The 25,776-nt window shown below is 32.6% G+C and overlaps 4 protein-coding genes across 8 annotated transcripts; 3 read left to right on the top strand and 1 right to left on the bottom strand.

Annotated features, from left to right (window-relative positions):
• Positions 1 to 1,402: 1,402 nt before the first annotated feature.
• LOC130976306 (ferric reduction oxidase 7, chloroplastic-like) lies at positions 1,403 to 7,143 on the top strand. Its single transcript, XM_057901135.1, has 9 exons — positions 1,403 to 1,857; positions 1,939 to 2,032; positions 2,300 to 2,488; positions 4,154 to 4,388; positions 4,614 to 4,941; positions 5,108 to 5,366; positions 5,501 to 5,756; positions 6,014 to 6,452; positions 6,630 to 7,143. Exons 1-9 carry the CDS (start codon positions 1,611 to 1,613, stop codon positions 6,797 to 6,799), a joined length of 2,217 nt encoding a protein of 738 aa, XP_057757118.1. The 5' UTR covers positions 1,403 to 1,610; the 3' UTR covers positions 6,800 to 7,143.
• A 3,676-nt stretch (positions 7,144 to 10,819) lies between these two features.
• LOC130974117 (endoglucanase 25-like) lies at positions 10,820 to 14,082 on the top strand. Its single transcript, XM_057898869.1, has 6 exons — positions 10,820 to 11,363; positions 11,772 to 12,085; positions 12,184 to 12,645; positions 12,806 to 12,941; positions 13,032 to 13,204; positions 13,331 to 14,082. Exons 1-6 carry the CDS (start codon positions 10,985 to 10,987, stop codon positions 13,730 to 13,732), a joined length of 1,866 nt encoding a protein of 621 aa, XP_057754852.1. The 5' UTR covers positions 10,820 to 10,984; the 3' UTR covers positions 13,733 to 14,082.
• Positions 14,083 to 14,599: 517 nt separating this feature from the next.
• LOC130976579 (MLO-like protein 13) lies at positions 14,600 to 18,446 on the top strand. Of its 3 annotated transcripts, none has more exons than XM_057901478.1 (14): positions 14,600 to 14,797; positions 15,342 to 15,399; positions 15,552 to 15,772; positions 15,955 to 16,071; positions 16,161 to 16,218; positions 16,323 to 16,414; positions 16,547 to 16,621; positions 16,729 to 16,817; positions 16,915 to 16,964; positions 17,042 to 17,082; positions 17,182 to 17,373; positions 17,556 to 17,623; positions 17,735 to 17,771; positions 17,865 to 18,446. In XM_057901478.1, the coding sequence occupies exons 1-14, from the start codon at positions 14,675 to 14,677 to the stop codon at positions 18,132 to 18,134; spliced, it is 1,491 nt and encodes a 496-aa protein (XP_057757461.1). In that variant the 5' UTR covers positions 14,600 to 14,674; the 3' UTR covers positions 18,135 to 18,446. The 3 variants fall into 3 exon arrangements, with proteins under 3 accessions (XP_057757461.1, XP_057757460.1, XP_057757462.1); XM_057901477.1 differs by having other exon boundaries at positions 17,711 to 17,771; positions 17,865 to 18,444; XM_057901479.1 differs by lacking the exons at positions 17,735 to 17,771; positions 17,865 to 18,446 and having other exon boundaries at positions 17,556 to 17,627.
• Positions 18,447 to 20,102: 1,656 nt separating this feature from the next.
• On the bottom strand, positions 20,103 to 23,971 carry LOC130973113 (uncharacterized). Of its 3 annotated transcripts, XM_057897524.1 has the most exons (6): positions 23,693 to 23,971; positions 23,400 to 23,454; positions 22,542 to 22,827; positions 21,513 to 21,749; positions 21,180 to 21,397; positions 20,103 to 20,429 (listed from the first exon to the last, which is right to left on the bottom strand). In XM_057897524.1, the coding sequence occupies exons 3-6, from the start codon at positions 22,794 to 22,796 to the stop codon at positions 20,198 to 20,200; spliced, it is 942 nt and encodes a 313-aa protein (XP_057753507.1). In that variant the 5' UTR covers positions 22,797 to 22,827; positions 23,400 to 23,454; positions 23,693 to 23,971; the 3' UTR covers positions 20,103 to 20,197. The 3 variants fall into 3 exon arrangements, with proteins under 3 accessions (XP_057753507.1, XP_057753506.1, XP_057753508.1); XM_057897523.1 differs by lacking the exon at positions 23,400 to 23,454 and having other exon boundaries at positions 23,693 to 23,965; XM_057897525.1 differs by lacking the exon at positions 23,400 to 23,454 and having other exon boundaries at positions 23,746 to 23,961.
• Between the last annotated feature and the right edge of the window lie 1,805 nt (positions 23,972 to 25,776).

Genomic DNA, 25,776 nt, shown 5'->3' with positions numbered 1-25,776 from the left:
TGCCATAAACAATCAAAAAGAAAAAAAAATTGAAGTGAATGTTGATTTATATAAAAAATATAAGAAAGAGTAAGTATAAAAGAAGATGATGAATTATGTTTTATTATTCAATTTATACCTATTAAAATAAATAACATTAATATTAAAATTATATAGTATTTTATATGAAAGTAAAGAATAAGAAAATATATAAAGCATAAAGTAATCTAAAAAAAAAATAAATGACATAACAGTGAGAAGAAAAATAAAAAAGAATCTTAAGTTATAATTCTATGTAATAATCATAAAAAAGAGTAAATATAAAAAAGGATGAGTTATATTTATACCTAATAAAAAAAATAATATTAACATTGAAGATATATAGTATCTTATATAAAAGTAAAGAGTTAAGAGAATAAGAAAATTATAAAGTAATTTAAAAAAAATAAATATTTATAAAAAAGAAATTGACAAAAAATCTTAAACTATAATAATAAGATACATGAAAAATAAAAATAAAAAATTTAGAAGTAATTTAATTAAAAATAAAAGAATTAAAAAATAATTTAATTCGATAAGTAGTAGGTAAATTGTGCTAACTAGTCATATATACTAATGTGTCATAATATTAGAAAAGCTAGAAGACTGAAGTGCATTAAAATACTACTTTTAACTTTATTTTAATATTTTATATTATAATTAAGATTTATTATTTAATGATATGCAAACTTGCAAAGTATGAAATTCCAACTTGTGAATTAACAATTCACACACACAATATGTCTCTTACATTATAACACTTAGACGCAACAACTTCCTAGAATATTGTTGTGTAGGGACATAAATTAACCTTGAGCTTGTTCTTTTATGTTGTATCCATTTTCTAAACCTCTTTGTCAGAGTTCTTTAATTATGATGTACGGATATTAGCATAGATACATCATATATAAAATATAGAGACACCATAATATTTTTTAGATAAATTATAATAATATCTTAATATTTTATTAATATTAAAATATAAAATAATTTTTAATTATAAAATATTTAAAATAATTTTTATTTTAATAAATAATAATATATACTATTTTTAAATTTATTTTAAAAATACATATTAAGAACAAAACTAAACATACTGATATATAATAATATTTAAATATGTTTAAATATATTCAATTTTTTTAGATAATAGACACCGTAAATACACGTGTCGACGAATATTTCATTAACGTAGACTTCTTAATTATTTTCATGTTAACTAGCTTAAGCCGCACCTAATACTCTACTTTAACTGTCCAACATTAATCTTTCATCATAACAATTTAATTTCCGATGCATACCCTACAATACAACAATGTCCTTGGAAGAGAATTTTCATTTGGGTGGTTCAGAATTTCCCAGTACATATTATGATTAAGATTTTTTGTTTCATTTTTCTTTTATTTTTTTCCCACTTTCATGAATCATGATCAAAATGGGTTCCACATTGTTTGTCACCTTTCCCATTTCACCTCGTATTTGTATGAACCTCTGTGCTTCAATTTAGAAAGCAGGAACTGAAGAACTTTTAGTGGCTGAGTTCACTCTTTTAGAACAATCATACACTTTCCTCAGAGTTCCTGATTATTTCAATGGAGAAAGAAACTGTTGACAGCACTCCATTGTTATCTCCTACTAAAGAAAAGACACCATCATCATCATCATCATCATCATCATCATCATTTCTTGTGTCAGCAACAAAATGGGTTATAAAGTATTTGATTTGCATAATCTTCATTGGTTGGGCAGGTTTTATTTTCTTGATGCCAGAAGAATCTGTCAATGAGTTGATGTCAAAATGGATCAATTTGACCACGGGGAACCCTCTTGGAACTGCAGGTTTGTTTATCTTCCATCTTCTATTTTTGTTTCTCACTATGTGGCTTGAGTTTAATGCAAAGGAAACTGTGTATTTTTCAGGAAGCATTTTTATGTTATTTAGTGCTCCAATTCTCATAATTGCATTCCTTGCAATTGCATACCTTCTTGTCTCTGGAGAAGACCACATTCCTGAGTATGTCATCACTTCCTCAATTCATAATCATGTTCTAAATTTTAGGGTAAATTTGTTTCATTTAAGTTTTAGTTTTCAATTTCCAACCAATAAGATTTTTCTTTTGAAATTATTATAATTCTAGTTATATCCAAATATGCAAAAATTGATTTTTTTTTCAATTATAGAAGAGATTTTCTAGCAAAATAACCTGAAACAAACACACCTTTATTGGGGGGGTGCATTATTTATTTATTTATTTATTTTTGAGTTGGGTTTTGTTTGCAGGAAGAAGAGTACTAAGTATCCAAGCTTTAGGCTATGGACTTTCCCTGTGATTATAAAGGGGCCATTTGGGGTTGTCTCTGCTACAGAGTTAATTGGGATTGTTCTCTTCTCTGCATATGTTATCTTTGCTATCTACAATTATACTATGAGGGCCCTTGCATCTCCTTCTCATCATCACTTAGATAGGAGGTACAACACTCTTATTTGCCAATTTTCATTCATAATTTTGATTCTGCTGATTTACTTCCATATGTGCTTGTTTGCTTGATTGAGAGGCTTCTGTTTTGGATTTGGATCCTCTTTAAAGTGAAGATAACTGTAAACTAAGCAAGTAGGAAAACAATTACCATTAGTCCATGAGAACTTTTGAGTGGGACTGTTATGAGTCTAGACCAATACTTTAAAAAAAGTCTCAGCCTTATAAGGCCTTGGCCTTTCTCACCATAGCTAACTTTTATGGTAATGCTCCCAAGGTTTTGTAGCTCATTTCATTGGTGTTCTCTTGAGTCGGCCAACTGAAAAGGGCTACCTGTGGAGGGTTATGATCATTGGAGGATTCTGGTTGGTAGAAGGCTGACTGAAGCGCCACTAAGTGAAATACCGTAGAGTCGGGATGCCGGCTCTTAAAGGGGATACTATGTTATGAGTCTCGTGAGACCAATACCTGACAAGGAGTCTCAGGTTGAGGAGTCAACACCTGAAAAAGAGTTCTATAGGGCCTTGGCTCTCCCACCATAACAAGTAGCTTTTGTGGCAATACTTTCACTTTTAGAGTCGATTCAAATCCATTCACTTTCTTGCTTTGAAACAAATAAAGGGGGAAAAGAGTAGAATAACTAGTTGATGACTCAATCATAGCTAAGAACTTAGACTTAATGTAGCATTTCTCAATCTCCATGTTATTTAGATGTTAAATATTTGAACTAATCCGGTATAACTTCAAAGCTTCAATGGATAACCACAAATATTGTTAAGCAGATAAATATTTGCATCACATAGCATGTAAAACAGTTAAAGTCTAAACAAAATTTTTTACCCAGTAAATATGAATTAATTTATAAGTATCATCAAGTCCCACAAAACAGAATCAAGTTCTAATAAGGAAGTACTATCAAATTCTTATTAACAATCATAACTTTTTGTCTATTGCATGTCAAAATATATTTCTAGCTTTTAAATACTAGCAGCTACCATAGTTATCTTTAAGCAAATTCTTAACAAACTGAATTGTATTCTTCATCTTGAATCCTTCAAAATAAATGCACTGAGGGAGTGTCTTGCATAAGCAGACGAGCAGCTTTGAAGCGTTCTATGTCTGTGTGAGTTCATCCATTTTCATCAGTTCATCAGGAACAGGCCTTAAATCATCATGAAAGTCTTTCACAACTCTCATACTTTCAGTTATTTCACCTATCTTATCAACAAAAGTTTCAACAATTTCTTCAAGATCAGTGGAAAACTTGTCCATGCTATTAGCCAACTCATTTTCGTCGCCTTGATCTTTCTCACTTGTTGTCCTTCGGAATCCATGTTATGAGCAACACAGCACACACTTACATATGACATAACACATATGATTATCATCTCCAAAAAGGCTTGTTCCATAGGCCATAGTCAAGTAAGCTGACACTACACTCATGAATTTACTCAATTTAGTCATCAATTTCGGTCAAGACTTTTATTAGGATCCATACCACCTAAAAATTGAAAATATTAGAGTAGCAATTCCACCCAAAAAACAACCGCTAATAAACAAGTAAGCATGCATTTGGTTTTTAAGATACTACTCATTTATTCTGAAAATTTTGAATACATACAATAAGCTAACTTTGTCAAATTGTTCTTTCTTTTCAGAATATTCATGTTGGAGATTCTGGGACTTCGGTTTGGTGGAATCGGATTGATGTGCATGGCATTTCTATTTCTGCCTGTATCAAGAGGTTCTGTTCTTCTTCGGTACATAGACATCCCTTTCGAACACGCCACTAGATATCATGTCTGGCTGGGACACCTCACCATGGCCCTCTTCACAATCCATGGTCTCTTGTACTGTGTTGCTTGGGCAATGGATGGTCGCCTTGTCGAGGAAGTAAGTCCTTCTTCCATGTTTCCATTCTCTTAAAATTTAAAATATATATAGCTTATAATTGCTTTACACAGAAATAAACTTGTTTAGTTGTGCAAATTTATGTATTTTAGTTACCTCTTATTACTTCAATATGTGAATTTTTCAATTTTAATGAAAAAAAAACAAGGTTTTGCTTGAATGCATTGGCACTTCTCATTTCCATGTTCTTATTTGGTCCTTCTGCAGTTAATACAATGGAAAGACATTGGTGTTGCGAACCTTCCGGGAGTTATAGCCCTCATAGCTGGTTTGTTCATGTGGGTGACCTCTCTTCCAGGAGTGAGAACATGGAACTTTGAGTTGTTCTTCTACACTCACCAATTATACATTATCTTTGTTGTCTTCTTGGCCTTGCATGTTGGTGACTTTGTTTTCACCATGGCTGCTGGAGGAATATTCATCTTCATCCTCGACCGCTTTCTGCGATTCTGCCAATCAAGAAGGACAGTTAAAGTAGTTTCATCTAGGTGCCTTCCTTGTGGAACTGTGGAACTGGTTCTATCAAAGCCTCCAAGTAATTTCATATTACCATTCAGTATTTTTGCTCACACAATATGGTGTAACTCTGTCTTGTACACTAAATTGACACATACTTCAGTCTGCGTACAAGACAGAATGAGTACAAATAACACATCTTATTATATGTCACATTTATGATAACTTTTCTTTTTGAATTGTAGATTTGAGATACAATGCATTGAGTTTCATTTTCCTTCAAATCCGGGAACTGTCATGGCTGCAATGGCATCCATTCAGTGTTTCTTCTAGTCCTTTGGATGGAAAGAACCACCTTGCTGTTCTCATAAAGGTTCTTGGCAAATGGACAGAAAATTTGAGAGACAGGATTACTGATGCTGATGAACCAAAAGATTTATCTGTCAAGACCATAACAGCTTCGGTTGAAGGGCCATATGGGCATGAAGTACCGTATCACTTGATGTAAGTAGTCCTCAATCTTGTATATCCTTTTCACTTTGGTTGACTAATCCAGCTTGAAGGACTGCAACCTTAGCCAAGTTAGCATAGTTTGGTTCTTTAATTAATGAAATGATTTCTGTAATCTTTGTTTTTAGGTATGAGAATCTTATACTAGTGGCTGGTGGTATTGGACTTTCACCCTTCCTTGCTATATTGAGCGATGTTCTCCACCGCGTGAGGGAAGGGAAACCTTGTAGACCAAGAAACATTTTGGTTGTTTGGGCAGTGAAGAAATCAAATGAGCTTCCACTTCTTTCAAGCATTGACATGGAATCAATTTGTCCTTCCTTTTCGGATAAAGTAAACATCAATGTTGATATTTATGTCACTCGGGAATCAGACCCTCCATTGGTAAGTCCTTTTACAACCTTCAACTTCCTCCTATTAGTGTTCTACATTGCTTTCTTTAAGAGTAAATTCTTGAATCTTTTCCCTAATCAAAAATAGGAAAAATTCGGCCCTCGCTTCTTCTTACTAGACATACTACTACTAATTCGTCACCTTTTTTTGTCAGGACGAAATTGAGATGTTTACTATATTTTATTTCATTCTATACATATATATGTTAAAATTTTTGCTTAATGGCATTTGATTATTGTTATCTACAGGAAGAGGGACATGTATATAAACCAATAAAGTCTTCAATGTGTCCTATGGCTAGTGATTTCGGCATGTCAGTTCTTGTTGGAACAGGAGACAATTTTTGGTCTGGACTATACGTCATCTCATCTACTGTTGGATTTGTGATCTTACTGGTTTTGTTGTACATTTTCTATATTAACCCTTATGGTGTGTACAAATGGTGGTACAAAGGGTTACTATTTGTGATTTGCATGGTTGCAAGTGTTGTTATCTTTGGTGGTTTTGTTGTTGCACTCTGGCATTTTTGTGAACAGAGAAGTTCTGTGAAGGAAAAGTCCAATGACAGTGTGAAGGGTGATCATAAAATTGATCAAAATGGGTTTATGGCTCACAAGAGTTCAATTCAAGACAGTAGTGTTGCAAAATCAATTGTCACCCGTTATGGTTCCAGGCCAAACTTCAAAGGTATGTATAACTTCATGAAATTCATTTACTTTTTTTCTCTTGTGCATTTGGTTTGCGTTTTCATTTTCTACTTTTATTTTCGGTATTTTCTGTTTTCAGAATTTCGTGAAGAATACAATTGGAAGCATTACTAATATCTTTTCTTCTTTTTTTTTTTTCCTTTTATAATTATTGCAGAAATTTTTGAAAGCATGTCAGAGAATTGGGGGCATGTTGATGTGGGAGTGTTAGTTTGTGGACCTTCAACACTTCAAGAAAGTGTTGCAAATGAAATCAGGGCACATAGCATGATAAGACAACGCCACTACCCAATCTTCCATTTCCATAGCCATAGCTTTGATCTCTAGTTTGAGAGGTATAGCTTTATTCACTAATTAAAAAGCATATATATAAGTATAACCAACTTGAGTTGGCCGATTGGTCAGCTCATTCGTCTGCTTAAGCAAGTGTCGGGATTTCGAATCTCGCTCTGTGCATGTAGCAATCTATTGGCCAACAACAGACATCTGTGGCGGATAAAAAAAATGCATATATATGCTGTATATATTAATTTGTATTAGTATCAATGCTATTCTATTATGTATCCTTTAATTTGCAGGCTTAAGTTATGCTATAGGTGTATAATTAATCCTTAAGAAGTGTAAAAGGAATTCTTAGTGGAATGTATTCATAATGTAAATTATATTTATATATAAAATTTTAGCTAATAATTTTGCAGTTATTTGACCATTTTACTAAGAAAAAGTGTTCTAAAGGAGCTAAACCACTAATCTATGAATTGTAAAAACTAATATTGGAAAAAGACTAAAAGGAATGCTAGGTAAACAATGACCATCTTAAACAACATGAACAATCACCAAATATGCATTAATTTCTTTTTAGTTTTTATACCTTCATCATAATTCATCATTTATATTGCAACGGTTGTTCAAAGTGTATCTATATGAAAAAAAAGTTTTCTAAAACAGAAATATTTGTAGAATAATAAAATAAAAAATTAATTATTATTAAATTTATAATTTTTATTATGTTAAATTTTATTATCTTGATTTAAGAGTAATTAAATTTTTATCTTTTTATTTTATTAATTTTCTCACCTTACTATCTTGATTCAAATGTAATTAGACTCTTGTTTCTTCACTTTATCAATTCATTACTTTAGTGGAACTTGATTCATCTATTTGATATATAATAGGAATGTATGAAGTTGATTTTATCTACAATCTTTGTTTTTTAAAAATACTTTAGATTATTTTTCAATATTTTTAACAGTTGAGAGAGTAAAGTGTGATCTTTAATCCTTTAATATTTTTTTCTTATATTTTTTCTTAGTTTCACTTATAAAATTAATGATAAAAAATCACACTTTACTCTTTCAATTGTTTTAAAAATTGAGAGGATTTATTTTCTTTAATCAATAATAAAGATTAATACTTTAATAGACATGTTAGTACTTATTATTAATACATTAGGAGAAATAATGTAACTAATTTTTTTCTTTTGTTTTTTGTTTTGTTTTGGTCCAATCAATTGAGAGTAAAAAAGTTGTAAAAAGTATCTTAGTTCTTAAGGGTATGACCCTTTTAGGCATGTACCATGCAAGGGTGCTTTTTTTTTTTTTGTCTTTTTTAGCATTGCTTACTGCTTTATTGCTTAGAAGAGAAGTATATTCTGCTTTTTATTTTATTTAGGTTCAACTTCCAGAAATTGCCACCTGATACTTGATGCAATGTTTATTTACACATGTGTGCATGTGTTCTCACCAAGTTCCCAATTCTTTGGTCAAATGTCTCCTTCTCATATTTTATTTTGATTTTTTTTCACATGATTGACATTATTATTATTATTAAACTCATGAAAAAAAAGATGTTTTGCAGTTCTCTTATTTCTACATTCATTGTCTTTGCTTTACATTTTGTAACTTCAAATTTAAATTTCCATTAAAATATGATTTTCTTTTTAAAATAAAAACTAAGTTGACATTTCTTAAAATTAAATGATATTATACATAGCAATAATCGAGTTATATGAAATCAGTATCAAATTTTAAATAATTCTACAAAAAGTATACAGTAGGATAAAATATATTTTTTATTCTTAAAGTTTGGCAAAAGTTTTAAAAATATTCCTAAATTTTATTTTGTTTTAATTTTATCTTAGAAGTTTTCGATTTGCATCAAATATACCATCAACAACTAAATTTTCAAAAAATTTAAGATCAATTTAACAATAATGCATAAAAATTATGGTTGTTTTGCTTGTATTGAAGATTATTCTTATGAAACTGTTGTTGAATTGGTCTAAAATTTTTTGAAAAATTATATGTCAGGGGTATATTTGATACAAATAAAAAACTTTTAAGACAAAATTAAAACAATATAAAATTTAGGAGTATTTTTAAAATTTTTGTCAAATTTCGAAAATAAAAAATATACTTTATCCTATACAATATTATGTAATTTGAAATTTAGATAATATGCTATGCATTTAGAAATGAAAGAAAAATTTTATGTATTTATCTAATTTCAAAAGTTGTTAGTATAATTCACATTCTTTTTAATAAGAAAAGTACATCTCCAAATCAATGCCGTGGAAAGTATTAGTTAAATTAATTTTCAGAAGTAAGAGCTAATATATGAATTATGCTTGAAAAAATTTAAGATCACATTTTTACCTTTAAAATAACGTTAGGATTTTTTTACCAAAGGAAAATTTAGCTGATGATAAAATTTGTTTGGAAATCAAGATAAAGACTCACTCTTATACAAACAAGAAAAATTCAGATACAATTAATTTCATGTAAAATTAATAATTAAGAATTATTAAATAATTTAATAAATTTAATTAAATTATTATTTAACGATTTTTATTTATCAAAATTTTACATGAATTTAATTGTATCGAAATTTTTACCGTACAAATTTACATTAAATTATATAAATGAAAATAATCATAAGCAACCTCAAAAGAAAATCAGTAGTGCTAACTTTACAAATATTCACAATTAATCTCCCAAAACTTAGTTCCTTTATTGGTTGGCCCACCCCAAATAAAAATTAAAAAAAAAAGTGGTAAAGAAAATTCAAACCAACTACCATGTACGTGAACCCTGTAGGAAGAAAACAGAGAGAGCGAAAAAGCATGTAATAACTTTGAGTGTCGGCAAGCCAATTTGGTTGAAAGCTAAAGCTTAATCTCATGGTTGGTTCTTTTGTAAAACACCCTTAAAAAAGAAAAGAAAAAGAAATGTTAGATTCGTGTACTACACTCACATGATAGTACATCATTATCTTCAATATAATAAAACAATAATTATTATACGGCTTTGTTCATTTTTGGGATTAGAAACATTAGAATGGTTTATTTTATTTATTTAACTCAATCTTCAATGATGAGCATGGTATCTTTCAACATAATCTATCTCCTTGTCTTGCTTAATTGTACTGTATAGTCTTATTATATATTATTATTTATTATTTATTTATAGTAACGGTTAGTTGGAATATATGCTTTTGTCAACGTTTGTGTACGGCAGTTTAGTAAAAGTAGGCGCCAAGCAATCCATTTGTAACTGTAACTGTAAGAAACCTTAAAAACAAAATTACGATAATGTTTTTAAATTAAAACGAAGAGAATAATAATTAATAAAGTAATAAAAAATGATCTCATTGTTAAACTGTCGCTGTCGATATCAGTAAGGTAGTCAGTTTCTTCAACCTAATAATTCATCTTCCTAATTAAAATATCAACAATGCTAGGGAACCAACTCTATATAAGCCAAGAATCAGTCAACTGGTAAATTAGAGGCACTGGTGACTTTAACCGGATGTTGCTACTGATAGGCACACGGATGTTCCTTTTTCTTGTAAATGGGATGATTTTGGATATGATTTCTATGTTTCATGTGTTACGCATTAATAAAACATAATTAATTATATGGAACTAACTAATTAATGCTGTTCCGTGATTCTCTCCTATCACTAGCGTATCTTCCCTCATATTTTGAACGTAGTCAACAATAATTTAAAAAATAAATTAAATTATAAATTAATAAAACTAATTATAATTAATTATGTTGTTCCATTCTTGGCTGATTATTAGTTGGTTCCATATACTTTTCCTTAAAATATACGAAAGCTAAATCCCACCTCACGTGACATTATTGCCAACTAATTATTGTTATTATTTCTTAATCAAATACACTTAACCAATGAGGCACCGTCACTTATTAGTACACCAAATCACCAATGTTGCCTTACCACCTGAAAATTACCAATTCAACTTAAAAAAAAAACAAGATAATAATTCAACTAAAAAAGAAGAGACAATCATAAATAAATAAACAAGGTAAAAAATCAATTACATAAAATAAATATAATAATTCAGTTAGCAACAAGGCTAAAAAGAGAAGAGAAAGCGTTAGTAGTTGAGTTGTAGTGTCTCTCACTCTCAGTCTCACACTAACTCTCATTTCTCTCTTCACTGATTCTTCACACAAAAAGTGTCGGTGGGAGTAGCATTACGCCAGCAACATGAGTATGTACGGTAGGGACCCCTGGGGAGGTCCGCTGGAGATCAACGCCACTGACTCCGCCACCGACGACGACCGCAGCCGGAACCTGCAGGACCTCGACAGGGCGGCGCTCTCGCGTCCACTCGACGAGACTCAGCAGAGCTGGCTCCTCGGCCCCGGCGAGCAGAAGAAGAAGAAGTACGTGGATCTCGGTTGCATCATCGTCAGCCGCAAGATCTTCGTTTGGACCGTCGGAACTCTCTTGTTCTCTGCGTTTCTTGCTGGCTTCGTTACTCTCATCGTCAAAACTGTGCCACGTCATCACCATAAGCATCCTCCTCCTGATAATTATACCCTTGCGCTTCATAAGGCTCTTATGTTCTTCAACGCTCAAAAATGTCAGCGTTTCTTTCATTGCTCTCTGTTTTTGTTTTTCTTTGTTTTTTCATGTGCTTGCGTTCAAAAATGAGTGATTTTTTTTTTCCTTTTTTTTGCTTTGATGCATTTATGTGATAATTAGTTATATCCTGAGTTTGGGAGTTTGATGAAGGAAGTAGTACATTATTGTGAATTATGATGATTAGTTTCGCTTTCATTTTGAAAAGGAGTGGATACATGGTTTGAGTTTGGTTCTTATCATGATAGTGGCATCTGGTGATTGTTGTTGTTGCCATAATTGGAGATCCTTGATGCTGATAATATGTTTTGGTGTTTTTTTTTTTTTTTCATGAAGGATCAATTTCTTGTGAGGATTTGATCTTGGAGTTTTGTGTTCCTGATTTGGTTTCTATGCCTTTTGTTTGCAGCTGGGAAATTACCAAAGCATAATAATGTTTCATGGAGGGGTAACTCTTGTCTACAAGATGGGAAGGGCGACGGGGTTTCGGCCGCCATCAAGGATCTGGTGGGTGGCTATTATGATGCCGGAGATGCCATCAAGTTCAACTTCCCTCAGTCCTTTGCCATCACCATGTTAAGCTGGAGTGTCATCGAATACAGCGCCAAGTACGATGCTGCCGGCGAGCTCAGCCATGTCAAGGAACTCATTAAATGGGGAACGGATTACTTCCTCAAGACCTTCAATAGTACTGCCGATTCTATCACCACCCTTGCCGCACAAGTAAGCATCATGAATCATGATTAAAATAACATTTTTCTTTGAATTATTTAATTTTTGTAGTCAATTTATGTGTGTGAATCTCTTTATGTCTTTGGCAGGTTGGGGTAGGAGATACTTCCGGAGGGAGTACAACACCAAACGACCACTACTGCTGGATGCGGCCAGAGGACATTGATTATGACCGGCCTGTAACTGAATGTCACAGTTGCTCGGACCTTGCGGCAGAAATGGCTGCTGCCTTGGCTGCTGCATCCATTGTTTTTAAAGACAACAAGGCGTATTCAAAGAAACTTGTTCATGGTGCCACCACCCTCTTCAGGTTTGCAAGGGAGAAGAGAGGCAGATACAGTGATGGTAGTTCAGAGGCTTCAATCTTTTACAACTCCACTAGCTACTGGGATGAGTTTGTTTGGGGAGGGGCTTGGATGTATTATGCAACCGGAAATTCTTCATATCTTAAGCTTGCTACTGCTCCTGGTCTTGCCAAGCATGCTGGTGCCTTCTGGGGAGGTCCTGATTATGGTGTGTTTAGCTGGGATAACAAGCTTGCCGGTGCTCAGGTAATTTTGTTATTGTTTTCAATTACATGATCGATTTGGAATAGTTTGCTATTTCTAAATTAGCATCACCAGTTTGCTCTTTCTTGGGGATGTTGTTGACTTTCCACACCATAAACCCAAAGCACAAGTGACTAATTCGATCATGTATGCTTGTATATAGGTTCTTCTGAGTCGTTTGAGGTTGTTCTTGAGTCCTGGATATCCATATGAAGAAATTTTAAGAACCTTCCACAACCAGACCAGCATAGTCATGTGCTCATACCTACCAGTTTTCACAAGCTTTAACAGAACCAAAGGTAACCTTTCTTACTTCACACCGTTTCCCTAGGCATTAGAAGTCCTTTTCAATTCTGATGAAATGCCGGTATTTGATGCACACATGACAGGAGGCTTGATTCAATTGAACCATGGTAGGCCTCAGCCTCTCCAATATGTTGTCAATTCTGCCTTCTTGGCTGCTGTATTCAGTGATTATCTGGATGCTGCTGATACTCCTGGATGGTATTGTGGACCCAACTTCTTCTCAACCGATGTTCTTCGTGACTTTGCCAGGACCCAGGTGCGTGAAACTCTCCTCCTCCAAGGCTGACATGACTTCTCTGGCATCTAACTCTTTTTTAGCATAATTAAAATCATTAAGGTGTCATGGTTAATTTTTTCCTTCTCTCTGATGGTGTTTTTGCAGATTAATTACATTCTTGGGAACAATCCTCGGAAAATGAGCTACATTGTTGGTTTTGGTAACCACTATCCTAAACATGTCCACCATAGAGGTGCATCTATACCAAAGAATAAGGTTAAGTACAACTGTAAAGGTGGTTGGAAATGGAGAGACACGACGAAGCCAAACCCAAATACCCTTGTTGGTGCCATGGTTGCTGGACCTGACAAGCATGATGGGTTCCATGATGTTCGTACAAACTACAACTACACGGAGCCAACACTTGCCGGAAATGCTGGTTTAGTAGCTGCTCTTGTGGCATTGTCAGGCGACAAAAGCACAAGCATAGACAAAAACACCATTTTCTCTGCTGTTCCTCCAATGTTCCCTACACCACCACCACCTCCAGCACCATGGAAACCATAAGGCGTGATGCCATTCGTCATCTCTATTCCAGTGTGTACCCGAAACGACGAGTGTATTGATAACCTTTTCTTATTTTGCATCAAACTGGAAGATCATGGTAATTTTGAAGACATAGGCATGGAGAAAACTCTGCAGTAATGGAACATGGCCTAGTGAATCTGGTTGTGCCTTGTACCTATGGACAAAACTCAAGAATAGCCTTGATAAAAGTGGTACTTTTTGAGTGTTTTTTTGTGATATACATAGTGTATATGTATCAAAATCAAATCTTGTATTTTTTAAACAGGAAAACTGAACAACTTGTAATTGTTTTAAAGTTTTCATCTAATGTCTCATTGTTACCTACTTAACACCCTCTTTAACTTGTCTAAATGTTTTGTAGCATCGTTCATTCATATAGATGACTCTACCTATTTTTGTAAAGTTCAATTGGTGGTGTTCTAACTTGAGCATTATTCTGAGAGAAAGGATACTTATGGGTTTAGTTTTTATTTTTAATTTTTAAGGGAAGCATGCACACAAAAAGAATAAAATAAATAATTAAGTAAAAGAAGATGACAAGGACACGCCACTAACAATGTTCTTTAGATTTTCTCTTGTGAAAATGTGAATGGGAAAGGTCTTTTATGTTCTTAATTAAACCAATTCTGCACGCCACTTATGAACAGAACTTAGAATCTGGTTCTACGTTTGAACCCAACTTGACATAGCTGTACATGTACCTTATTCCTTATTGATTTGGAAAACATTCCTTTCTTGTTAGTATTATATGATACAGAATCATGTTTCAGCGTTCGTTACATTGAGACAATAAAAACATAAAAATAAGTTAGCAGAATATGGTTTCCTTATATCATCATCATTCAGAGACAAATGTATATATATTGAACAGAAGAATTGTTGTCTACTCTTCATTCTATCAAACTACATTGCTAAAACAACATGGCAGAAGAAGAACTGAATGAGTCTCTGGAATATACACCAACATGGATTGTAGCTGTTGTTTGCACCATCATTGTTTTTATCTCTCTTGTTGTCGAGCGCGGCCTCCACAAGCTCGGAAAGGTAAAGTAGCACATATGTCTTTAGATTTCTAGAACCTTATCCAATGCATCTATTAAGGTGTGTTTGTGAGTTTAAGGGGAAGGATCTGAAGAGTAAAAAGGACTTCATGTTATCCTTTAAGCCAATATTTCGCCTCTTACCCTTGAAAATCAGAAAGTTTGAGAACCAAAATCAATTGTTATCCTTTGTGTAATGCTAGAGAAGATTATAATCACCTTATTATGCATGCATTGATGCAATACTGTGATCTGAGTTTTCATACACAGGAATGATGCCTAATTGAAAAAAGTTGATAATTGTGATTCCTAGTTACTCTCCTATTTTTCTACATATTATTTTTCGACTAGACATAGCCTTAGCTCTGATAAGATAGTACCATTGAAACTTAAAGGTAAATTCTATTGTATAACTGTAAGACTAATAATGTTGAATAGGATGAAAGGCGTGTATATAGACCCGGCAGCGTAGTCGATTTTCTGATATTTAGTTCTGATTATGCTACTTAGTTATGCTAATATGACTTGTTTTCCTCATGATGTTGCAGTACTTCAAGAAAAAGAACCAAACTCCATTATTTGATGCCTTGCAAAAATTGCAAGAAGGTAGCTTCCTTTTTCTTCCCCCTCTAATTATGTTTAGACACCCTTAACTGCAGTAAACAATGTTTATTAACTCTTGTTCTTATTGAAACTTACATGACATGTTTTTCTTTATGATTCTATTGCCTAATCAGCTTGTACCTCATTTTTGCCAGAATTGATGCTTTTAGGGTTCATTTCCCTTCTACTAACTGTCTTTCAAACTGCAATAAGCCATATTTGCATCTCACCTGAGCTTACAACCACAATGCTTCCATGCAAGAGGCCACATGAATCGTATGAAGGTTTGGCACACGATCAGATCTACTATGATGGTATAGTCAACAAAAGAAGGCTTTTTTCTGTTGAAGATAGTTCTCAGCATTGTAGGAGTAAGGTGACAAGTCAATGATTTTATTGTCATCTGTTAAGGCTGATACTTCATTACTAAGAAAGTATATAGGAATATTTGGGAAACTAGAACAATTAACTCTATTCAGTTCCAGATACTTAAAATATCATATCATAAGAAAATACTAAATTTTGAACTGTAATGCATTTTTTTCCTTTGTTATGCAGGGGAAGGTTCCACTGTTATCACAAGAATCATTGCATCATTTGCACATTTTCATCTTTGTATTGGCTTTAGTGCATGCAATATTCTGTGTCACCACATTATTTCTTGGAATCACAAGGGTAATAAACCGGCAATGCAATACTCATTATTAAAAGTTGATATATTTCATGATTAACAATAATCATGTTTTCTTCTTACCTTTATGTAGATGCGTCAGTGGAAGAGATGGGAAGAAGAAATTAAGAGCAAAATAACAAGAACAGGAGGTAATTTAATCTGAAATACCAGATGATTTATATATAGAAAAGTGAATTGACTTGGATTTTTTAGATTCCAACATTCTTGCTATTGTTGCATTCATGATCATCAGATTCTAGTAGTATCCAAGCTCTCCATCACCATGAGTTCTTCAAGAAACACGCCGACGGATATTGGAGAAGAGCAGCTGTTGTTGGTTGGCTGGTAAGTTTTTTAGAATTCTAAGTGATTTTTAACAATTTATTTAGTCTTTATGTTAATGCTACTGAGAATTTCAAACTACATAAGATGGCCTCTTTCCTGATGTATTCACCTTTGATTTTATGTTGTTGGCAGATATCATTCTTCAAGCAATTTTATGGTTCTGTTACTGAATCTGACTACATTGCGCTGCGTTATGGATTTATCAAGGTCAAGATCCAGTCTTGTTATATATGGTTAATGCTTAACTTCTCTAAAAGAATAATCATTCCATCATGTGAACATGTAAAATAATCTTCATTGTAACTGTTTTCCAGGAACATTGCCCGCGCAAACCTCAGTTTGATTTCCACAATTACATGGTGCGGACACTTGAAGTTGATTTCAGAAGAATTGTAGGCATAAGGTGAGAGAATTCAAACATATCTGTTTTTTATTTTTATTTTAATGCTAGATAACTTGAGTTTTAAGGCAACTGTTCTTCATTGGTTTTTCTACCATAGCTGGTACCTGTGGCTCTTTGTTGTGCTGTTTTTGCTGCTAAATATTGCAGGTACTACCTCAATCCTGTTCAGCAATATTAAATTCTGCAATGGCCCTTTTAATCCTACTTATGATTTCACTATGCAGGGTGGCACACTTATTTCTGGCTTGCCTTTTTACCAGTGATAGTAAGTGATCAAGTTCTTTACAAATGGATTTTTTGTTAACATTACTGAAGAAGAGTTAGATATCAGTAAGGCTTATACTCATTTTGCTTGGTGAAACAGATTTTGCTTCTTGTGGGGGCAAAGTTAGAGCACATCATAGCGCGCTTGGCGCAGGAGCCGGCGCAGGAGTCAGCACGCGTGAAGCCGTCAGATGAACACTTCTGGTTTAGCCGCCCAACACTTGTCCTTGACTTGCTTCATTTCACTTTATTTCAGAACTCTTTTGAGATTGCATTTTTCTTCTGGATCTGGGTGAGTTATCTCACACAAAATCTTGTCATTTGTTTTTACTTTCCCCATAACACAAGATGTCCTTAGCTTCCTTCAAATCAAAGCAACACAATTTCAACTTCATCTTTTATTGTATGAAAATATCAAATTGAAGTGAGTACTAAGCTAGTCACCTATTTTTTTGTTTTCTATCCCTTCTGCAGTGCACATATGGATTTGATTCATGCATTATGGAGAAAATATCCTACATCATCCCAAGACTTATAATGGGGTAATATTCAAGAGCTAGAATTGGCCCAAATTTTATTTGCTAGAATGTTGTGGCATTCTGTGATTGTTTGTTGGTAATGTCATGCAGTGTGATTGTTCAAGTGCTTTGCAGTTACAGCACCTTGCCTCTATATACTCTTGTTACTCAGGTTGGTTAATCTGCCTCTTCTCATTACATTCAAAGAACAAATCTAGGCTATGATTGAAATTCTAACATAGTGTATAACTTGGCTGAGTATCAGATGGGTAGTGGTTTCAAGAAGGGTATGCTCGATCCGCGGGTGGAGGAAGCCCTCTTGAATTGGGCAGAGGAAAGACATGAGAACTCCGGCATGAGTAGGTGGCGGAGCATATCATCCCATAGAATGACCAAAGAACAAACACAAAATGATGAACATGAAATAGCCATGGAGATGGAAGATGCAACAACATCTACAATTGAGCTTCCTAGCAGCATTGTCCAAATTCCTTTGGACAGGCCTATTAGTTATTCTTTGAGACATGCTCAATAACATGAATTCATCATCATCATCATCATTGTACATGAAAGTGAGTGTTGATACAAGGATCTAAATTTATAGACAATAACCATTTGTTCTGAGACATATGAAAATAAATAAATAAATAGGAAAAGGAAAGTAATAGATTGGAATGTCATAGTTGATTGTTGTTTGAGTTTCTGAGGCTATGTCTTGTTTGTCAAACATTCCAACTTGGAATGTAGAAAGCTTTGTTGCACAGTTATCCGTTTGTGTGAGTTTCAAATGAATTATTTTAGGAATTCATGTGATATACAAATGAAATTTTCTGGGTAAAAAGTTATAGTTAGGAATTTATTTGAAAACCTCTCTTCTTTTCTTAATCTTTTTTATAATTTGAAAATTTATTCATTTCATTTTATGGGTATTCTTTCTTTCTGTTTAAAAATGTTATCGGTTAAATTTTATTCTTAAAATCTTTTTTTTTTTTATAAAAAATAAGGAGATTCGAACTCACGACCTCTTAAATGAATATGGGGATAGACATATTAGTTGTGTAATCCTAGACCCTAGTAACATTAGAACCGTTTCTTTTCTTAAAATAATTCATTGTTTTTTCAAAAAATACAAAAATGACCATTAGTCAATCCATCATACCATATCATTAATAGTTATTTAAGTAAATTTGATGACAAATTAATATGAATAAACAAACCTTGATGAGCCAAACAATGAAGAGACTTCTGTTGATTTAATTAGTGGAGAAGTCCTTAGATCTCTTTCTTTTTCCTTCTTTGATTTTAGGAATTATAGTTACTTCATCTTTTAAAGCCACCTCAAAAAGGTTACCATTAAAGCTACTTTAGCACAAAATACGTAAATGCAACCACACAGTAGATGTAACCCAAAAAAGTGGGAAGGTAGGGCATCCAATTCATGCGTTACACGCCAATCAATTGCAGTAGTTGGGTTTTAAATTATTAACTACTCATTAATTGGACAATCATGTGAATTTAGATGTTTTCCCTTTAATTGAACTTCTATTGTTAGAGCAATGAAAACTATTGAGTAACTATTTAGATGTTTTCCCTTTAAATGGTAAAGTGAAGTGTTTGTAAAAATAAATCAAATTTAAACAATCATAATACTACGACGAGTAAATGGTTAAATTCGTTTTGAAAAATCACTCATTCTTTAAATTGGTCCCTTAATTTTTTTTAATCTATTTCGCCGTTCAAAAATTTTAAATTGTACGTTAGTTCTTTCATCACTTGCTTTGTTAACAACGTCAAAATTTGCTAATGTAACACATTAAAGTGATATCACAATACACATCTAAAAGTCTTAATTGATTATTAACATGATAAAATTTTTGAAATTAAATCAAATAAAAAAATAAAAACCTAACTGAAGAAAAAACTTGAAACATTGAAATATTTGAATTTAAAATTGATTTGATCTAATTTCATAAACTTATCATGTTGACTACCAATTAAGAGTAAGACTACTAAGTATGTGTTGTAATGCCACTTAACATTCTACACTAGAAAATATTGACGCTGTTAGCAATAAAAGTGACAGAATGACTAATATAATAAATTTAAAATCTTTAAAAGACGAATTTGATTAAAAAAAATTCAAACACCAATTTAAATAACAAATAATCTTTCAGGACTAATTTTGACTTCATACTCTCCTAGGACACAAGCATACACGTCATAATTGCTCAAGAGTTCAAACTCGTCAACTAACAAAAATTCACAAGATGTAACCATAAAAGCAATGAAATGTGTAAGTGTGATAACTGTGGTTGATTTCTTTACCAATGGTCAAGTTATGCATTTTATCTCCTTATATGTGCATCAAATCTATGGCCTTCTAACGAACTGGTAATTTTTTATAGCCTTACAGAATAGAGCCAAGGACCATAGAGGGGAAAGGGAGAAAAAAAAAAAAAAGAAAAAGGAAAAGGGGGGGGGGGGGGGGGGAGACACAAAATGATACTATAAAATATGCATTCCTAAACCAAACTTTAGATACATAAATATACACGCTCACTATCAGCATCATGATTTAAAAAAAAATACATGACATGCTTATGAATGGGAAGCTTTCTGCATCTCAAAATCAGCAATGCCAGAAACAGAGGCAGATTCCTCATTGGCCTCAGCCATCTTGAGTTTATTCAAAGTCCTTTTTGCATAAACAGTAAATGCAACCGTGGTAACAATTGCAACGATGAATGAAATAATGTTATACACTATTTCCACAGTGGTCAAGTGATGCCTCCCATACTGTGCATCTGCTAAGGTCCTTATTAATCTACCACTGCTCAAAATTGGGCCAACATTAGTGATAAGAAAAAGAAACAAAGATGTAAGTATATTAAAGCATTAATAAAGACTAATACATGAAACAACTCATTAGTCATATCATTGTCAGGATTCAGGATCAATAATTTATTTGTCTTACTAAAGCAACAAGCATTTTTAGAATGGTGAAAAGAATAAGTGCTCTTCTACCATATGTTTAATCTCCCTTTTAATGTTTTATTAAAAATAAAGTACCTTTATGTCCACTGACTTTTCATTTAGACTAAATATCTTTTTTGGCTTCTGACCAAAAAAGGGGATACATTAGTCTACCTATCCTCTATTTTTAATGATGAGGACAAAACGGGAATTCTCAAATTCAGAGTATGTTCAGAGTGAACTAAAAATGGGGTGAATTCTTTTTTTCTTTTTTTTTTTTGGTGATAAGTTCCATCTGTAAATCCAAGTCATCCATGAAAATTTCCACCCCGTTCCCCCACCCACCACAAAAATCGAACATACAATGCAGAACTAATTTGCCTCCGGAAAATTGTGTCAAGGACCCAAAGGAGTATTTTGTCTTCATTTTATGATTAAAAGAAATTTTAAGTACAAATGAAGGAAACACATATGAACTATGAAAGGGTATTATGGCACTGTTTGACCAATATAGTTAACCCAACCTAATGGGATAACTTTGTTGTTGTTGTTTATATTCCTAGTATTAAGTCACTGAAGAGCAGGTAGAATGTAGAAAAGAACGAACCTGTAGATGTAGATGAAAGCTTCTGGCACCATTCCTGCTATTGATCCACATAGGTAGGGCCAAAACCTCATATTTGTCACTACTATAGCATAATTGAATATAGTATAGGGAAATGGAGAAACTCTAAATAAAGCAACCACTTGAAATTGATGAAACCAATTTCCTTCACCAGCAAGCCTAATCATTTCGGCATTCGTGGGCCACTTCTTTAACCATTGCTGCACAGCATAGCAAGATGATAAGTAAAGTTGGTATTTTTTTTTTAATAATAAAAAAAAGCAACACTAACTTTTGAGAGGACTTGTGATTAAATGTGAAACAAAATGACTTTACATGAATGCGTTCGCGGAAGAGTAGCCCAATTAGGTAAGGGAGGATCATTCCAATGGTTGTTCCAACCATTATTATAACGAAGCCAATGCCATAACCGAAAATCATGCCGGCCAACCACATGGAAGGGCCGGAAGGAATTAAGAACACTGGGAATAAAGCTAAAGAAGCAACAAGTACAAGGGCAAGAACTGGGCGGCCAAATGCAGTAGCTTCCCATTCCATCATTGGGTAAAGAACCTGCAGCAAAAGTATGAAAGTTTCCAAATATGAATAAATCAAAATATTCCAATAATACACATGGAATGTTTGCAACTACATGAGAATTAAATATTAGAATCTAAGCCGGTTCATAGGCAATAGCAATATATTAATAACAACTTAGTTTCCCAAGATCTTCAAGTTTATTATTAGTTTACTATAAACACTTAAAATGTCACAAAACTTGGCAGAGTGGGGGGAAAATGAATATAATACTTGGAAAGTGCTAAGCAAAACTTCTGACTTGCAAGAAAAGACTAAAGAATCCCTTGCATCCCTCTTTTGAATTTAATACGTCAAAGAACAAATTAACTACCAAGTCCTACTGATGGAGTGATCATTCTGAAAATCAGGGTATTTCTGCGATCACATATGAATTCAGTTCCCTATATTTCTCCATCAGATTGGATAACAGCATAATATTCTGCACACCAATCCCACATAAATTTACAGAAAGTAAAAGAGAGCACAGAACTAATAGTTCCTTAAACTATTCAGCATCAACCAAATACATAAAATTCTGATGCCAAGGGAAAATCCACACTTCTAAATTGTTTGTAATATAAAATATTCAGTTTAAAGATAGTAGAAGCCCGATAATGACATAGGAATGTCATAATCTTAACATATCAAATAAATCCATGACAACCAAACAACATTGTAATACTATATTGCAAACGCTGCATCCTAAGTGAAGCTACATAAACAATACAGCTCTAGTCTAAATGCTGAACTACTAGAATAATTTTAGTGCAATGTAAGAGGAAATACCTTTTCAAAAATAAAAGGAACACCCCATTTCAGTAAAACAAGAGAAAGTACAACAATGATAATGCACCATAGAAAGACTTTCATCCACCACCAGAAAGCATTAATTCCTGGTTCTGCTTGAGGCCGTGAGATTTCAACTTCACCGGCCCTAGGCTCATCAGATATGGCTAATCTAACGTATTCACTATTGCCTCTTGGACGATGCCCTGAGGTTGCATGTTTCTCCAATTCCTCTGATGGTTCTTGGGTCATCATTGAGATGTCAGAAGGCTATGAAACAAAACAACTGCAGAACACAAGCATCAAGCTGAGACAGTTATTCAAAATTTAAATTGTATATATGATCCTACATAGATACCAAATTGACCAAGAGTAGATAATAATTCATCTTCAAGGCTTAGAGACCACGAATTAACTAGTCAGATAATTAAAGGCAACTAAGAGACACATTAAATGGTAAAAAATAGATGACAGATAATCTTTTTTATTTTAAACCAGTGTAAGTTGAAAAGCAGTTCTAAACTTTGAACTCAACCCTTAGCACAAGAAAACTCACAAACTAATTCACTGGGTTTCTACTTTCTACTCCTGCAAATAGCCCTTAGAAGTTTTTTCAACCCCTTTTCTATGAACTGATCATGGTTCTCACAAGTAACAAAAAATCACCGCATACAACTAATATAGAGTTCAAGTACCTCAATTAAAACCTAGGTACCCCTTAAAAAAAAATTTGAGAAAAACCCTAAGTGCCCCATTTCACCCGCTCCCCCCTTTCAGCTGAAAATCCAAAAAATCAATATTTATCCTAACTTTCAACAATTCTAGAATCATTCATCAGAAAAAAGGGGGCACATTTACCTCTCTACACTATCTTTTTCTTAATCAACCATCACTTGAAAACCATGATCACTCGCTGCTTCATATTCCAAAAACCGCAAAGTTACAAGCCTTTACACAAAACTTCCAAAACTAGAGAAAGAGAGAGAGAGAGAGAGGAAAAAGGGGTTTTGTTTTCTAGACCCAATAAGTTAAAGCCAATCCCTTATGATCACACGAATTAACCTCTTTTTCTATTTTAAACGGATTAAAATTTTGAAAAATCAAAATCACTTAACGAAACAAACAAAGTTCATCACTTTATTAAAACTTACCAAAAACAGAAAAAGAAGCACACCACGTGTTTGTAAGAAGTTCCGGAGCTAACCTCCTCAGAGAGAGGTTGGTCGGAGCAAGTCGCCGACCACCGTGGACGGAGGACGAGGTAGCTCAGCAGAGAGAGGAAAAGGAAGGAAAGTTTCAACGTTCAAAACGCAACAAAATAGAGAATCAAGAAAAAGCCTTGTTGCCTTGATGAGCTCACGGATGCTTCGTTTTCAAACTTAACGAGGTTTTCAACCTTCAAACAAAAATCCAAAATCCATGCGTGTTTTTTTTTTTTTTAAATTGAATTTTCTAACCTACCATTCCATTTTGTTTGGGACAAAAGAGAAAAGAAGAATAATTTTACTTTATTCTCTCTTTTTTTCTTATATATGAAAGTTTTTTACTCTATGCTTATAGGGTAAGGAATATGAAATGTGAAATTCTAACTACTGAATCAGGAAGTTAAAAATTTTGCAGCAATTTTCAGATAATTAACTTCTTATTAAATATCTTTCTATCATAGAAATAAAATAAGATTTATGAAAATTTTCTGTAATACCATTGAATTTAAATATTTTTAATGGTTTTCATGGGGAAAAAGATACGATTAATTTTTAAAGAAAAGAAATAATTTATTTATTTAATATTTAGCCATTTTTATTTTTCCAGCTATTTTTCCTTAATATCATGTGTCTAGTATATCGAATCTCACGCGTGACAGTCACGTGCTTGACTTGTGTGGTGATTCCTGATAAAAGAGTGTACAGTGTAGCAGAACAGAAAGCAGGAACAAGTGTGATGGCTGATTCTTATTCTTCTAGATGGTCTCTTCCTTCATATCTAGAAACTAGAAACATTTATATAATAATAATAAAATATACTTGGTCTATTCTTTTATTTATCTATAATATTAGATTGAAGGATTGACTTTTCAATGTTCCTTCTACCAGATTACCTGCAAAACTGGTTATTTGTCCATATTAATATTATTAATTTAATATAATTGGATAATTAAATTTACGTTAGATTAATAGTAGTATATCCTCTAAACATTTTTTAGTTTTTAAATGATATCTAATCTAATCTAATCCAATATAATCTAATTTATTATCTAATATCTTCTTAATATAAAAAAGAGTTATCTTAATTATTTTAGACTAATTTAATAATTAATTTATTAACTTATTTAAATAAATATATAAAATTTAAATTTTTTATAATAATTTTTTAATTAATAATAAATTTTTAATAAAATTTTAATTTATAATAAATTAATTTTTGATTTATCAAATTAAAAGATATGATGAGAGAAAAAAAAGTTGTTTTTCTTTTTAAATTGGTGGAAACTGTGCAAATGGAGAACTGAGAAATGAAGCACCTACCTATTGAACTCCACGTGGACACCACATACAAACCCCCTCATGCCCACGCCACACCGTTTCTCAAAAGAATTGTTATTTATATTCACTTTCTTTTGTATAATTTTTTACGACTATTTTTCTTTTCCTACCATATCTTCCTATGATAAAATAAGGAACTAACCCCATCGAATTGGTGAAGAAAGAGTACTAAAATTCTCTCTTGTCAAATTAATTAGCTCTTGTAGTAAATTCAGAAACAGGAGCAAACAAAAACATGCTTCTTTTCACATGATCTTTAAGGGTATTTCAGTAATTTTAATCATTAATCTTTGTTATAAAAATATATACATAATTGAGGTTAAAATTAAAATGACTAAAATACTAATATTTGTAGAACACTTAAAATTTTCTAATAGTATATTATTTTTTTTTTAAATATATTTAGAACACTAATATTTTAATAATTTTAACAGTTAATTTTAATTAATATATATTATTTTTTATAATTAAAATTAATAATTAAAACACTGATGTTCTAAATACATTTAAAATTCTTCTTATACTATATATATAGCAATAAACACTTGCACAAACTTATTTGGTCATAAATAGCCTTTGAATTTTATATTTATATCCTCCAATGAAATCCCTCCCTTGGATAATCTTTGCCTCAAAATAATACTACCCAAGAAATCATTGTTCTTGAATAGCAGCTGATTGGCATGGACATA

Source organism: Arachis stenosperma, chromosome 4, assembly GCF_014773155.1.
Source record: "Arachis stenosperma cultivar V10309 chromosome 4, arast.V10309.gnm1.PFL2, whole genome shotgun sequence".
NCBI lineage: Eukaryota > Viridiplantae > Streptophyta > Magnoliopsida > Fabales > Fabaceae > Arachis > Arachis stenosperma.
Note: the sequence above shows the minus strand (reverse complement) of the source record. Positions and strands in the feature narration are given on the sequence as shown.